The sequence below is a fragment of the Crotalus tigris genome, unplaced genomic scaffold (genome assembly GCF_016545835.1).
Source record: "Crotalus tigris isolate CLP2741 ecotype Arizona unplaced genomic scaffold, ASM1654583v1 scf7180000017641.3106099, whole genome shotgun sequence".
In the NCBI taxonomy this organism is placed as follows: domain Eukaryota; kingdom Metazoa; phylum Chordata; class Lepidosauria; order Squamata; family Viperidae; genus Crotalus; species Crotalus tigris.
Genome location: NW_024096535.1, coordinates 180,730 through 195,089, shown reverse-complemented (window position 1 = coordinate 195,089; position 14,360 = coordinate 180,730). Strand labels below are relative to the sequence as shown.

Here is a 14,360-nt window from a genome sequence, read left to right as displayed (position 1 = left end):
ATTATGGATCATCGCACAGTCAGCCAGATGTTCAGACTGGATTTGGCATTTTGTCTACCTATCGAGTCCTTACCCAGGACCTGGGATAGGCAGATGTGGATGTTTGATGGTATTACAGATATCGTCGCAGGATGGAAGTAGTTCCTAGTAAGGCCACCTTTTGCAATTGACTAATGGCAAATTTGTCAATGCCAATGGTGTTCAAGTGGTGCTCCAGTTGTTTTGTGATTGCACCCAAGGTGCCTATCACTATTGGTACTACCCTTGCTTGTTTTTGCCACAGTTGTTTTTATTATTATTATTATTATTATTATTATTATTATTATTATTATTATTATTATGGATCTTTATAGCAGCAATATAGAAAACCCAAACTTTGCAGTTGGCTTACCTAACTGGAGTGGGAAGGCATTCTGGCAGTAATATTGCTTTGTGTAGGCAAGCCCGTCAACCTGCAACCCTCCTGAAATGGGCTCACAACAGTCTGGGTACTTGCTACTCACAGTCTGAATACCACTGGCTTACAGGAATAAGGCCCAAGCCTGAAGATGGGCTAATCTAACTCCAGAAGTAGCTGCATCCCACTCCAGATGAGCCCTGACATGGCTAATTTCAACTAAACTACCCTTTCCCTCTATTGAGCAAGCAAATACAAGTAGTCCTCGAGTTACGACCACAATTGAGCTCACAATTTCTGTTGCTAAGTGAAATAGTCGTTAAATGAATTTTGCCCCATTTTGTGACATGTGTTCCCACAGTTGTTAAGTGAATCACTGCAGCAGCTAAGTTGTTAAGTGAATCTAGCTTTCCCACTGACTTGGCTTGTCAGAAGGTCACAAAAGGGGATCACACACCCCAGGAAACTGCAACCGTCATAAATACGAGTCAGTTGCCAAGCATCTGAATTTTGATCACATGGCCATGGGGAAGGCTGCAACGGTCGTAAGTGTGAAAAATGGTCATCCGACATTTTTTTCCAGGGCCGTTGTAACTTCGAATGGTTACTAAACGAACTGTTGTAAGTCAAGGACTACCTGGACTAATAACTGCCGAGGCTTGAGAAACACTATGATATTGACAAACAGCTAGACTACCTCTACCTCAGCTTCTTTTTTCTATAACAGTGGTTCTCAACCTGTGGGTTGGGACCCCATTTGGGGTCGAACGACCATTTCACGGGGGTCGCCAAACAAGGCTGTCCGCCATTTTTCCTTTTCTTTGGCCACGCCCCTGGCACCCGGTGATGTATAAGTGGTTGGGGGGTCACCACAACATGGGGAACTGTATTATGGGGTCGCGGCATTAGAAAGGTTGAGAACCACTGTTCTAAAACCTGAGAATGAAGTTAGATGTAGGTGACTCGTTGATTAAACTCCAAACTAATTAATCATGGACAATCACTTCCATGATTCTCCAACTCTTATTCCAACATACTTTGAAAATAATAATAATAATAATAATAGAATTGGAAGGGATCTTGGAGTCATCTAGTCCAACCTCCTGCTCGGGCAGGAAACGCTATACCATTTCGGACAAACGGCTGTTCAGTCTCTTCTTAAAAACTGGTGTAAAGCAAACATTCTCCCACTGAATTATAATTTGCCTTGCCCGATGGAGGTACCTGGAGACTCAATGACTGTTTTTTTTAATACGACACCGGTGAAGATCATTACAAAAGAATGATACTTATCCCCTCCTGTACGCCCACCCCACCTCCAAAGGGGGCAAATATGTCTTGAATAAGAAACTGACATAGAGTATCTCTGGTCCACCTAAACAAGTTTAATTCAGTGCAGTGCCACCTGCTCTGTTTCTCAGAAACATACATCAGATTGGAGTCTCCCGTTTCTTCATATTTGGCACATGTTCCTCAACAACAGATGTGTTTCAAGGAAAAGAGACACGTGGCCCCTATGAGGGATTCCTGACTTCCTATCCAAAAATAGTAACGTAATAGAGGCTAACCATTTCGTCTCTAAAAACAGATGCTGTCTATCTTAGGAAAAGACCAAGTTCCAAGGCTATGCAGAGCTACAGTCGTTTTCTAATATTTGTAGATAAAGGTGAGTGCCGTGCATATATTTAAAAAAAGCTAGCTAAGATCATGTAAGGATTCTCTATTCCCAAGATTATACCTATTCAACCTGCTAAATCAGTGTTTCTCAATCTTGACAATTTTAAGGCATGTGGACTTCAACTCCCAGAATTCCACAGCCAGCAATGCTGGCTGTGGCATTCTGGGAGTTGAAGTCCACATGCCTTAAAATTGTCAAGGTTGAGAAACACTGTGCTAAATCATGGAAAAATATTAGAAAGTCTTTATGACTTGTCCTTTTAAAACTATGAGCGTTCCTAGTTAATTGCAAAGTTTAATATTGTTTGTTACATTCAGTAACAACCCGCCCAAAAAAACTGAAAAAGTGAGAGCATTACTAATACAGGAAACAGACCCTGGAGTGACCCCCACAAGAGCTGCCGTATGAAAAACCCACTGGAATAGCATCCGTGCTGCTCCTGTGATTTAAGCACTGAAAACTCCTTTCGTTCTTGGGGTGACAGAAATTGCACCAGGAAGAATACAGAAAGGAGGAAGGATGCAATTTCAGCAATTTCTCCACACCAAAACATCTTACGGGGGGGGGGGCTGCCTTTAATAGCATTAGGAAGCCTCAACTGCTGCAGAAAGCATGGGTACTGTAGTAAAAGCTGTCAGATATTTGAAACACGTTTAACACCACTGCATAGCACCTGAACTGCATTGGCTGCCGGTGTGTTTCTGAGTGAAACTCAAGGTGCCAGTTGTCACTTTTAAAGCATGGCTTGGCACATGGTTACCTAAGGGACTGTCTTCTCCAAGTCATTTCTACCTGCCTAATTTGGTCCAGCAGGATGGGCATTTTACAGATCTCCTCAGCCAAGGAGTGGGTTGGCCAAGATCAGGAAATATGCCTTCTGTGCTGTAGTCCCTGCCCTCAGGAACATCCTCCCTTCAGAGATTAGGATGACTCCAACTCGGTTGGCCCTTCATAAGTCCCTGATGACTCGGCTATGCACCCGGGCCTGGAGGCTCAAGTGTGTTACGGGTCCCATTTCTTGGCTATATTAGCATCCATGACAATAGTTTTATTCAATGATCATATATATATATTTATTGTTTTAATTGTTTTCATGTTTTTAATGTACTTGACTTACATACAAATTCTATGTAAGGAGACACTTGGAAATGGATCTCGTTCTTAACCCAGGGATTGTCTGTATTTATTTTATTTAATCCATTTGTAAAGATGTCTACCTCAAAAAAACCGGCTCTGGGCAGCGAGCAATAACAAATAGAATAAAAACAATTACATCCTAAATACAAAAATGAAAATATACAACAGCAGAGAAAAATCGATACTCAGTAGATTCCTTTTTGTCACTTTTTCCCCTTGAGACTGAACCTTGCCAATTTTTTAGACTTAATTCCAAATACTTCACATTCAGGAAAAGCAGAGAAGAAAAAAAATGTTCTGCTTTTCTTCTGGGTAGCCTTGTGAAGCAACTCATAATGGTGGAAGTCCACCATTTGGATCCACTCCGTTTGAAATAAAAAGTGATCCACCTATTTTCATCTAGCACAGGAGTAGGCAACCTTGGCTCTTTTATGACTCGTGGACCTCAACTCCCAGAATTCCTGAGCAAGCCATGCTGAGGGGAAAGGGAGAGGTTTCTAAGCTGAGCCATGCTGGCTCAGGAATTCTGGGAGTTGAAGTCCATGGGTCATAACAAAGCCAAGGTTGCCTACCCCTGATCTAGCACAATCTTCCTTAAGCTAAAAGAAAGGAGGTAGAATTAAATAATCTGGAGTCTGGCATGACTGCTTTAACATTTGTCCAAGTCTCATTGCTCAGAGCTATTCCTGATGAACAAGTCACACAATGACTAACCTACACACTCCAACAGGCTAATCTGCCGAGCCACTGTTCTTTGTACCAGAAAAGGCAGCCCTGAGCCACTTCCAGAGGTACAGGAATGGTCCAACAGGTCCTGTGTAGAAATAACAAACATTATTAGGGGATTCACGGCAATAGAAGCAAGCATTCGTGCCATTCTATCTCTTCAGGGAACCTTTTTCTTATTGGACAAACATGGATTACTAGTTCAGAACATTTAGTACTAGGATGGATGGACAGACAGGTCTTGTTTATAGAGCACCCCTGATAAACTGTAATCCATTGGATCATCTTTTCAGAGATATTTCCATACCTAAACAGAGAAACAGAATGACCACAGGTGATTGGCAAAAAAGCAGTGGGAGCGGGAACAACTTCCAATGGGCTTCCTTCCAACTCTGCCCCTTTCAACTCTGTTATTCTATATTCCTCATTGATTTTCCTTGTGAGAAGCTGGCAGGAAGCATCAGAAATTCCTTCCTCCCTCCCTCCCTCCCTCCCTCCCTCCCTCCCTCCCTCCACCGAATTCCTGCCAGCTTCCCCATTTACTTTGCTTGTGGGAAGCTTGCAGGGAGAAAGTCAATGGGCATGTCAGCATGAAGTAGAAAGCCCAAGGTCAGGAGGCAGGTAAGTGGCTGATGACGGGTGAGGGAGGGAGCAAGGGGGTTGGGGAGAGGATGCAGGTGGGTGCTACAGGTTGGGAACAGTCTTGTAGAGATGTGCAAGGCATGGTGTGCGAGTTGAGAAAAGTGCACAAGGGAATGGCACAGGTCAAGAAGGGTGTGTGGGGGTCATGAGTGTGAGAGTTGCCATACCACTCAGGAATGGTACGTGGTGGTGCAATGGTGTAGGTTGGAAAAGGTGGAGATACTTGAGATTATGTGAAAAGTGCCATGCAGGTCAGGAATATTGGATGTGGAGATGTCATGGGCTGGGAATGGAGCGTGGGGATGTGCAACGCAGCAACAAGTGCTGCGTTGGTCAGGGAAGGCCCATAGGGATGGCATGGGCCTAGAAGGATGTATGGGGGCGAGCAAGAGTTGCTGTGTAGGTCAGGAAAGATGTGCAGAAGAGCGGCACAGGTCAGGAAAGGTCCTTTGAGAAGTGCTAAAGGTTCTATATGAGTCAGGGAAGGCACGGGGTGCTGGTGGTGGCAGCACAAATCAGGGATGGTGCAGGGGGAAAGTGCAGGGGGATAGCACAAGTCATGTGTGGCATGGGCCAGGAAGGCAGCGTGGCAGTTCCTTCCTCCCTGTTCCTCTCTTTTCCCTTTCCTTCCCTTCCAGGTAAGTGGCAGCTGTAGACTGGGGGAGGGAGCAAGGGATTGCGAGATTGGCTGGGAAATTGTTACAAAACAATGAAGATCATGTGATCCCAGCAGCAGTCAGTAATACTGAAACAGCCACAATTTAACCATTTTCATTCCCTCAGGGTCCTGGATTTTGAACACATTCTGTAAGATTCAAAACTTGGTGCCCTATGATGCACTGTTTTGCCCAGTTAAAGGTCATGATGAAAGTTTTAGCAGCATATAGATAAACATTGCAATCTTATACATGTTTATTGGGAAATGAATTCTACTGAACTCAGTAAGCCTTAGTTCTCAGGTGACAAGCTTGTGTAATTATTTTTCAGTATCTATTGAGTTACTGATGTAATAGACATTCTTGCTAGCTTTTTACTTGATCACAGTTGTAACTAAATTTTTCAGTATCATATCATCATTTCAATGATTTAGGTATACAGTTCTCATTTCCTGCTTACTAATCTTGAACCCACTGCCAATTTCTCTCTCTCTCTCTCTCTTTTTTTTTTATTTTACAGAAAATGATGGTCTTTCTTAAATGAACAGGAAGTTGATACTTCCAAATTTTCCAAAACTGCAAATTATATTACCGTGCAATTGTAGAAAATTGCAAACAGATTGTATTTTATTAGAAATCTGCCAAACAGAAACACAATTGCCTTTCGTGGATGCTAGAGACAGATGATAATGAAATGTAATTCTTTCCAACTGTTTATTCAGATTTCAAATGCAAAGTATTACTCAATTCTGAAAATCCTTCCTATTTAATGCAATTTAAAAATCATAAAAACACTGATCAATCTCATTATTTTGGAGATACATATTGAGGCTCTATAGTTTATAACAATACATTTATAGAGGTAGGCATTACATACACAAGTTACATTCTGTATATTCATGTCAGAATGTAAATATTGCAATGTTGCTTTGTCATATTACAATTTAATATGAATTTAAATATAATAGATATGCTAAGAATCATTAACAAAACCATACTATAAAAGCAAAAACATTGCAGCCTGCTGATATCCTGCATAAACATGCTTCAAAAATTGCTGGAAGCAACCAACAATTCTTTTTATGGTCTAAGAATTCTTATGAAGCTTCAGTGGAGCACCTCACATGCAAGAGCTTTGCAATAAGCCAGCTCTGTCTGTCTGTCTGTCTGTCTGCCTGTCTGCCTACCTAAACTTACAAAATTGAAACAGCTTTAAAATTACAATATTTCATATTATATATAAAGTAAAACTAAATGACATCAGAGTATTGCTTGATTCTTCTACGAATTAATTTACCATAGTTAGTAAAGTCCACCTTCTATTCATCTAAATCATTAATGTTAAAAGTAACTTGACTGGTAGAGAAGACATTATTATTCTTACCATAGTGAGGCGTTTAGACATTATTTCTGGCATATTTTTTTGTTGCTGTATCATTGATATATCCTGTAAGCAATTTTAGGCACTATGGAGACAGCACACGTAGTGAATCTTTTCATGATATCAACCGCCTCCTTTCAATATGCTTCCATTTTTTTCACACCCACCACAGATGAAAATTGTCTGCCCTCGAACCCACGCATCTTCAGCATAAATATGTTACTAAATTCTTCATGTTATTCCATTTTAAATGTCTCAAAAACAAGTTTTGCAAAGCCTTCAAATGTTTTGTTGAGATTGCCATTTTGTTCAACCGGTAAAATCAACCTGCCAAATATTCTCATTTAACTCAATACCCACCCACTCCCAATTACTGTGCTATTTCACTTTCACTTGTGTGCTCCCCCCCCCCAATGCTACTAGGTATTTTGCCATGCCTTTGTATTCTTTTTGTATTTTGTGTTCTGAGGTTGTACACAACTCTTCATACCAATCTAAATGTGTTTTATACAATTATCCTTTACTAGAAAATAAATTAAGACCCTCATCGCAAAGTCCAATGAACAATCTTGCTATATCCTCCAATACATATGGTAATTTAACATTCCCATTCATTTAAGACATATAAAAAAAGGCTTGCTTTAATAACCACCTAGTTGTCAGATTTCGATTTAGGAGGTCTGCCAGACAGAAGAGATGCAATGAATTTCAATGAATATTGTGTCTTGCCCAGTAATTTTGTTCCTGAAGAAATATCCATTCGGGAGCCCTGAAAGGAATGTTATTCCTGGATTTCATTCTTTTCATTAGATTTGTTTAAAGCTGTCCAAACCTAACTATTAATGTACCGTGCATAAAAGCTGTTACAAATCTCAGAAGACCAGATGTGATAGCTCAGAAAACATTCTGAGTTTAGCATTTTGATAAAAGATGTTTATTTGAAAAAAATTGTCAGGTCAGACTAGAGAAAGTATTGACTCAACCTTATGTCATAAATCATGTTATTTTAAGTCATATTGACATGGTCACAAGGGGGCAGCAAAGCAATTTATTTGAAAGCAAAGCAGGAAGGGGGAGAAAGAATGGCACAGATCAAGGAATATACAAGAACTGTCTCCCAAACTGGAGCATGCATGCACTATAACTCTCAAAACAAGCTCACAATTTTTGAGAGAAATGGGCCAAAGGTTGATGGAGGCAAATATTAACCTAAACCCTAATAAAAACTCTAACTGGAACTCAACAAACTGAGTATCTGACCAAATTAATCTATGTTATATTAAGATGGTCTAAAGCAGGGGTCTTCAAACTCGGCCCTTTTATGGCTCATGGACTTCAACTCCCAGAATTCCTCAGTCAGCATGCCTGACTGAGGAATTCTGGGAGTTGAAGCCCATGAGTCATAAAAGGGGCCGAGTTTGAAGACCCCTGGTCTAAAGCCAGATGAGAAATTAATATACTGGCCTAAAAGGGTAGTTCAACTCTCCATTGCTGAAAATATCTGGGTGATTTGGATCAGTCAATATCTTTCTGCCCATACTCTATTTAGGAGAGTTTTGAGGATAAAATGTATGCAACCTTAAGATCTCGGAGGAATGATAAATTAATAAAGTTTGTTTAGCCATCCTACATACTTGGCTTTGTTTTGTGGAGAGAGACCAAACCTTGCCGAAGTAATTTCATGGAAATCAGGGATTCTCAGAATTCGCTTTAGCTGCCTTGGAGGCTTGAACTCAAAAATGAAGTCAATTCTCTTAATTTTATAAAATATATAAAACTAAAAGCTGAAGGAAGCTAACAGCAACCATCATACAACCTTAGAACTTCAATTGCACAGCTGGTTGCCAAATGGACCCGTCAAGGAAACCCAGGGAGAATTTTTTGCCCAGGCTCATTTGGTTCAATCATGGAAAACCGTTTGTTTAGCGCAGGGGTGTCAAACTCGCAGCGTCATGTGATGTGTTGCAACGTATCATGACTTTTTTTGCCATTGCTGGCAATGGGGTGGGCGCAGTTTCGCCATGACGCATCCGGCCCGCGGACTGGCAGTTTGATACCCCTGGTTTAGAGACCGTTCGAAGTTACAACGGCATTGATCAAAATTTGGATGCTTGGCAACTGGCATGTATTTATGATGGGTACAGCATCCGGGGGCCACATGGTTGCATTTTGTGACCTTCCCAACCAGTCTTTTTCTACCAAGCGAAGTCAACAGGAGTAGCTGATTTCATTTAACGACATGATTCACACAACAACGGCAATGATTTGTTTACCCACCAGGCCAAAAAAAGGTCATAAAACTGGCCACGACTCACTTAACAACTACCCTGCTTAACAATGGAAATTCTGCCCCCCCCATTGTAGTCCTATGTTGAGGACTACTTGTATTCCTCTTCCACAGCTGCTTCCCGTCAAATGCAATTTCCTTATACTATACTACTTGGGCCATATTACTGTCTCCAAAATTTCTCTATTCTCTTCAAACGGAATTCCTCTTCACAAGTTGTATGTGGAGAGATACTATGTGCAAAGCCTGTTCTGGACATACAAATCTGTTATGGAGTCAGTTGGCCATTTTCTGAAAGCTTCGGAGTCAAAAGCATTTATAATGTTCACCCTTTCTCCCTTTTAACTTGCGGAAGTTGCCAGACCACCCCTGAAATGGATTGTTGGCCAGATTGACCAGGGACACATGGAACATTCCAGAATTCTCTAGACTGTTCCATTACCAGAACAATAGATTTTGTAGAAATTTTCTTTCAGCCATGCTTCTCCTACACCTGCTAGGTGCCATCTGTATGTTTTCTTTCACTCCTTTCCCTTCTTCCATATATATACACTGCCGCCTTCTCAGAAAGGAAGGATATCCATGGGGTTAACTATGATGTGGGAAAGCAAAGCATGCTGGAGCAGAAATCTGATAAGAATAGGAAGGATTCAAATATTCAGTTCCTCTTTCGCTAGACAGTCATTATGGCTCCCTGGACCTCATTAAACAGAATATACCCTGCCCCACAGGGATGTGACTGTGCAGCCTAGTCTCTTAAGGACGCTTCTGAGATACCTTACAGTAACCATGGAAACACTACCTGTTTGCTGCTAATAACAGCCAACTATGATCACATAAAGTTACTACAACAGGAAAGCTGCCTCTACAAGGAAAAAAAAATCTATGGTAAAAAACATTATCGTTAGAGGCTTTTCATGAAGTTCACAAACCCTTAGGGCCCAATGCTACGCTCCAAGCTAGTTCCCATCCTTTAAGTCAGTGGTTCTCAACCTGTGATCTGTGGACACCTGGGGGGTCATGATGCCATATCATTGTGGCCCTTTCATTTTTGAAAATAATTTTATTAATAGAGTTTAAGTAGATAATAAGAAATACATTCAAAGAAAAATATAGCAAGGTAAGTGTGAAAAAAGAAAATAAAAAAAAGATGGAAAAAAGAATTAAAAACACAGAAATTCAGTGGGTGTGAGTGTGTGTGTGTGTGAGAGAGAGAGAGTGAGAGAGTGAGAGAGAGAGAGAGTGAGAGAGTGAGAGAGAGAGAGAGAGAGAGAGAGATGGGTTCCAATGTTCCAGTCAGCAATTATAAATATATATTTCTAAGTAAACCAGGCTTTCATTATAATTCCCCTTTTTCTATAACCTATTCTTTCTAATCATCAGAAATATAAACCACAAAGTCATTTTCTTCCTCACGCAAAGTCCGTAAGAGGTTTCCAGTCATTGGTGAAGGTCAGCGATGACCTTTTCTACAATAGGCCTTTCATGAGGATTATAGCTTGTTTATCTCGAAGTAAGATACCTAGGACCCCTTCACAGACGTCTTATTTTCCTTCATCCGCAATTCCTTTCAGTAGTCAAAAAACCAAGACAACTCTCAAGAATATAACAGGTTTTAAATAACAGTTGCAATGGATGACTACCTTGAAAGTGTTCAGCTATTGCCAAATGCCCACCTCTGATTATAGTTGGGGTTGACATAATCTGGAGATTTCTCACATAGTCCTCACCCCTTGCAATATAAGAAACATTAAGACAAAATCCAGAAAAGGCATTTCATTGAAATCTGGAAAGATCTCTTTTCCAGTTTATAACCAAACGTGCAGTGTTAGTTTTAGCCACTCTTGTGTCCAAGTGGCCCTGGCTTTGAAGTATGCTTTTAAGTAACATGCTGGAGGTTTTCCAGGGAGCTCCAAACATTTTTACTCCTGCCCACTGCCAATAAAAAAAGAGCAAAAATCCTCCTATAGGGAAAAATCTACCTGGCATGTCACAGGTGTCGTTCCCACAGCCAGTACACAGGTTTATTGATCAAAAGGTTGTATACCTAAAGTGAGCGTGCAAAAACCTAAGTGCTTTTCGACTGCACTCTAGGTTGTACCCAGACTGTATCAACAATATGCTAATCCAGATTCTTCCTAATTCCTAGAGGGTGCTCCAAGGGCAACCATAAAAGGATCAAAAGAAACAGATAACATCGTTTTCATAGCCTATTGGTCCTAATGACATCATCATCATCATTATTATTTTACAATAGTATCCTTGCTGCATCCCCATACGCAGGCTGGATTTGGCTAACACAATAGCTGGACTCAGTTGGATTTGATGGTGTGCTGGGAAAACTGAAACTTTGCCTCTGCATCCTATATGAATTTATGTGATCACACTATAATTTTATTTATTTATTTATTTTAAAACAGGGCTGTATACCCTTAACCCAGATTTAGGGAATTGTGTGATCCCGATCAATGAAAGCTGCATTATTTCTCACATGCAGCTTTTAACTGTATGCACACTCACTCCTCGTTTAGTGACCAGGTCATTAAGCAAAATGGTCACTAAATGAACAAGTGAACGAGAGAGAGAGAGAGAGAGAGAGAGAGAGAGAGAGAGAGAGAGAGAGAGAGAGAGAGAGAGAGAGAGATATGCTGTGAAGATCATTGGTTGCTGCTGTCTCGTTCAGATAAACTTCTCTCATACAGCTACACTAGCATTACCCCTACTCTGATGTGTGTTGCTGTCAAGCACGTACATTTTGGCTGTAAATGTGCACATTGGTCAGAAAATGAATCTTTTATTACCATGGTATTTACAAATGATTGCTAACTGAGGTTCTCACTACATGAAGACTGGATATACTTGGAAAATTGGGTTACTAAGTAAGAACCTGTTTTTCTTCTAAGTCATTCAGGGCAGTGCCAACTTAACTCTTGGAACTGCCCTTGATGTTAGGCTTGAGCAAAACTACTTAACGATTCTTTCACCTAAATGTGTTTCAGTTTTCCCCAAATCTCCCTACGTACCACATCCCTGACTGCTTTACTAAGGTTTGTTCTGGCACTGTTCTGTACAGAAAGTATGAAAGGGGACTAGGCAGTGCTCCATATTTTACACACCACATTTTGGGCAATCTGATTAGAAAGAAAAACATGGGAGTGCTATTAAATGCTTAGCAACAGATCATAAGACAAGGATTACTCACTGCCAATGTGCTATCACCAACGTTCGAGGCTATGAGCCCTTCAATTGTGCCATATTCTGCGTCCCTGGAGTTCAGCCTTTCCATATGGCGCTGCCGAATCTTTCTGATGATCAGCACTGCGGCTGCCGAAAATACGATCAGCACCATAGTGGGAGCCAGTATGAAAATGACAAGCATTTCCATGGTGTGACCCATGGCTTCCCCTTGCGATGGATGCCCTTCACAAAGAGAGACAACAAAAAATACAATTAGCAAAAGCTAGATGCAAATGGCTTTGAGAAAGATGGCTGAAGAGCAAGACTAAAAAGAAGAAAGTGTTTCCCTTTGCAACAGAAGAGTACTCAGAAAGAAGATCAAACCACGTACTTTTTCTCCTGCCGCTCTCTGGAAAAGGATACCCAGGGTTTTGGCAACAGGGGGCAAAAAGTGGTGTACAAAAATTTCTCATGGATACTCAAATTCACATGCAGCATGGCAAACCCGGTGCAATAAGGAGTTACGGTGCTATCAGTGAGAAAAAGCAAGCAAGCAAAAAGTACAAAGTCATTCTCTCCAGATATTCCATTCATCTTGGGAGTCTGTAAAAACATCCCTTAGTAAGATCAAGTCTTGCTTGTCAAGTTATGCTGATCACCAGTTTCCTGCTTGGACACTTGTGTCTTTTGCTCTACTCAAAAGGTGGGAAACTTTTCTTCTGCTGGTAGAAACAGTGGCTTGTACATTTGTTTTGTTTTTTTAAGCGACAAACTAACAGTAGTTAAAAAATGTGGTAGAGGAAGATACCATTTTTATGTTCCAGTTGTTTATTGCTCTCAGACACATGTGACTGTGTTCTAAATTTGTAACTCATCATTATTCACTGATATATGTAAATCAGGGTTCCCCAACTGTGAGCTGTGATCCCTCACTCATGAATTCACAAGCAATTTACAGCAATTTTTTTTTTCCTTATCAGGCTGGTAGGGGGCAGAAAGCAGGAGCACTGCCCAAACTCACTACCTGAGCAAGCATGCAGATCTAGGATCTCCTGTGAAGGCTGTTGAACAAACAAGGAAAGACTAAACAGTAAAAGGGTCTCCCTCTTTGAGGCGCCCTTAAAAACATAATCAAGAAGTTTTACCTTTCACTGGCAGCTCTGCTGTTATGTTAATGTTGCACAGATCCCCTTGACAGCATTCCACTGCTTGATCTGAAGATGGAGGCGTTCGGCACGTCATCTTCCCTTGCTCATAAACTTTGAAGCAGCCCTTCTGATAAACCCTTTCTCCATTATTGATGCTCAAGGAGGAGAAGCACCTATGCCCTCTGCAGCGGACTCCGTTCACACATGACATGCCTTCACACACACATTCATAGTCAGTCTCGTCGTCTGTGGAGAAGAGGAAAAAGACCGTTTTTATTAAGTCACACGCATGCAAACGTTCTGAATCATTTCGTCCAAAAATAAAAAAATAATAGTTTGGTTCTTCAATTTCGTGGACATTTTGCAGGATCCATTTCTCCCTTGATCCAAGTATAGAGCATTAGCGTTCCATGAAAATGCAAACTGTTCAGCATTTGTGTATACTCTGCTGAGCTTATGTTTTAAGGTTAAATTAGGCAGACACCGTGTGAAGCCAAAATGTGCTTTGTTTGGTTTTGGCTGAGCACAAGGGTAGCAAACCACTGTTTCAAATTTAATATAGGTGAAAACCTGATTTATTTTTATTTGTTTATTTGTATCCTGCCTTTATTATTTTTACAAATAACTCAAGACATTTCCAACAAACCTTCCTCCTCCTACTTTCCCCAAAACAATAACCCCGGGAGATGGGTTGGGCTGAGAGAGAATGACTGGCCCAAAGTCACCCAGCCATCTTTCATGGCTAATGCAGGACTTGAACTCATGGTCAATTGAGGTTTACTCAACAAGCTGTCCTTAATCACTCCATGGTATAATATGACATGTAAGCAAAGTCACTTAGAAGAGGTATCTATGCTTGCTAGATTCCTTCGCTTCAATTTTCCATCAAAAAGTGTAGAATTCAGTATCAGTAAAATATAAACAGGCAGGGATATATCGTATAAATTCTTTTAGTTTTCCGGATGAAAAAGCAAAACGCAACATCATATTAGACCTAATGTCTAAAAATTCATTTTAAGGTTTAATCATGTCACAATTGTCTATGTTCAAACAATACTCTAAGCCTCCATACGCCAAACCTGACCCCGTCATACGATGTGTGAATACAATATATGTAACTGGACATCCATT

The 14,360-nt window shown here is 40.7% G+C and overlaps 1 protein-coding gene and 1 long non-coding RNA gene across 3 annotated transcripts in view; one reads left to right on the top strand and one right to left on the bottom strand.

Moving 5' to 3' along the window:
- The window catches only part of ACVR1 (activin A receptor type 1), a 91,842-nt gene that overhangs the window by 17,970 nt on the left and 59,512 nt on the right, over positions 1–14,360 (bottom strand). For both annotated transcript variants that reach the window (XM_039335382.1, XM_039335384.1), the window contains 3 exons: positions 13,227–13,475; positions 12,107–12,324; positions 3,927–4,026 (listed from right to left, as the gene is read on the bottom strand). In XM_039335382.1, the coding sequence (XP_039191316.1) occupies positions 3,927–4,026; positions 12,107–12,324; positions 13,227–13,475 (567 nt within the window). The remainder of the gene's footprint in view (positions 1–3,926; positions 4,027–12,106; positions 12,325–13,226; positions 13,476–14,360) is intronic.
- LOC120304603 overlaps positions 4,488–14,360 on the top strand; it is a 109,413-nt gene continuing 99,540 nt past the window's right edge. Inside the window, exon 1 of the long non-coding RNA XR_005555767.1 lies at positions 4,488–4,559. This is a non-coding gene — a long non-coding RNA (uncharacterized LOC120304603). The remainder of the gene's footprint in view (positions 4,560–14,360) is intronic.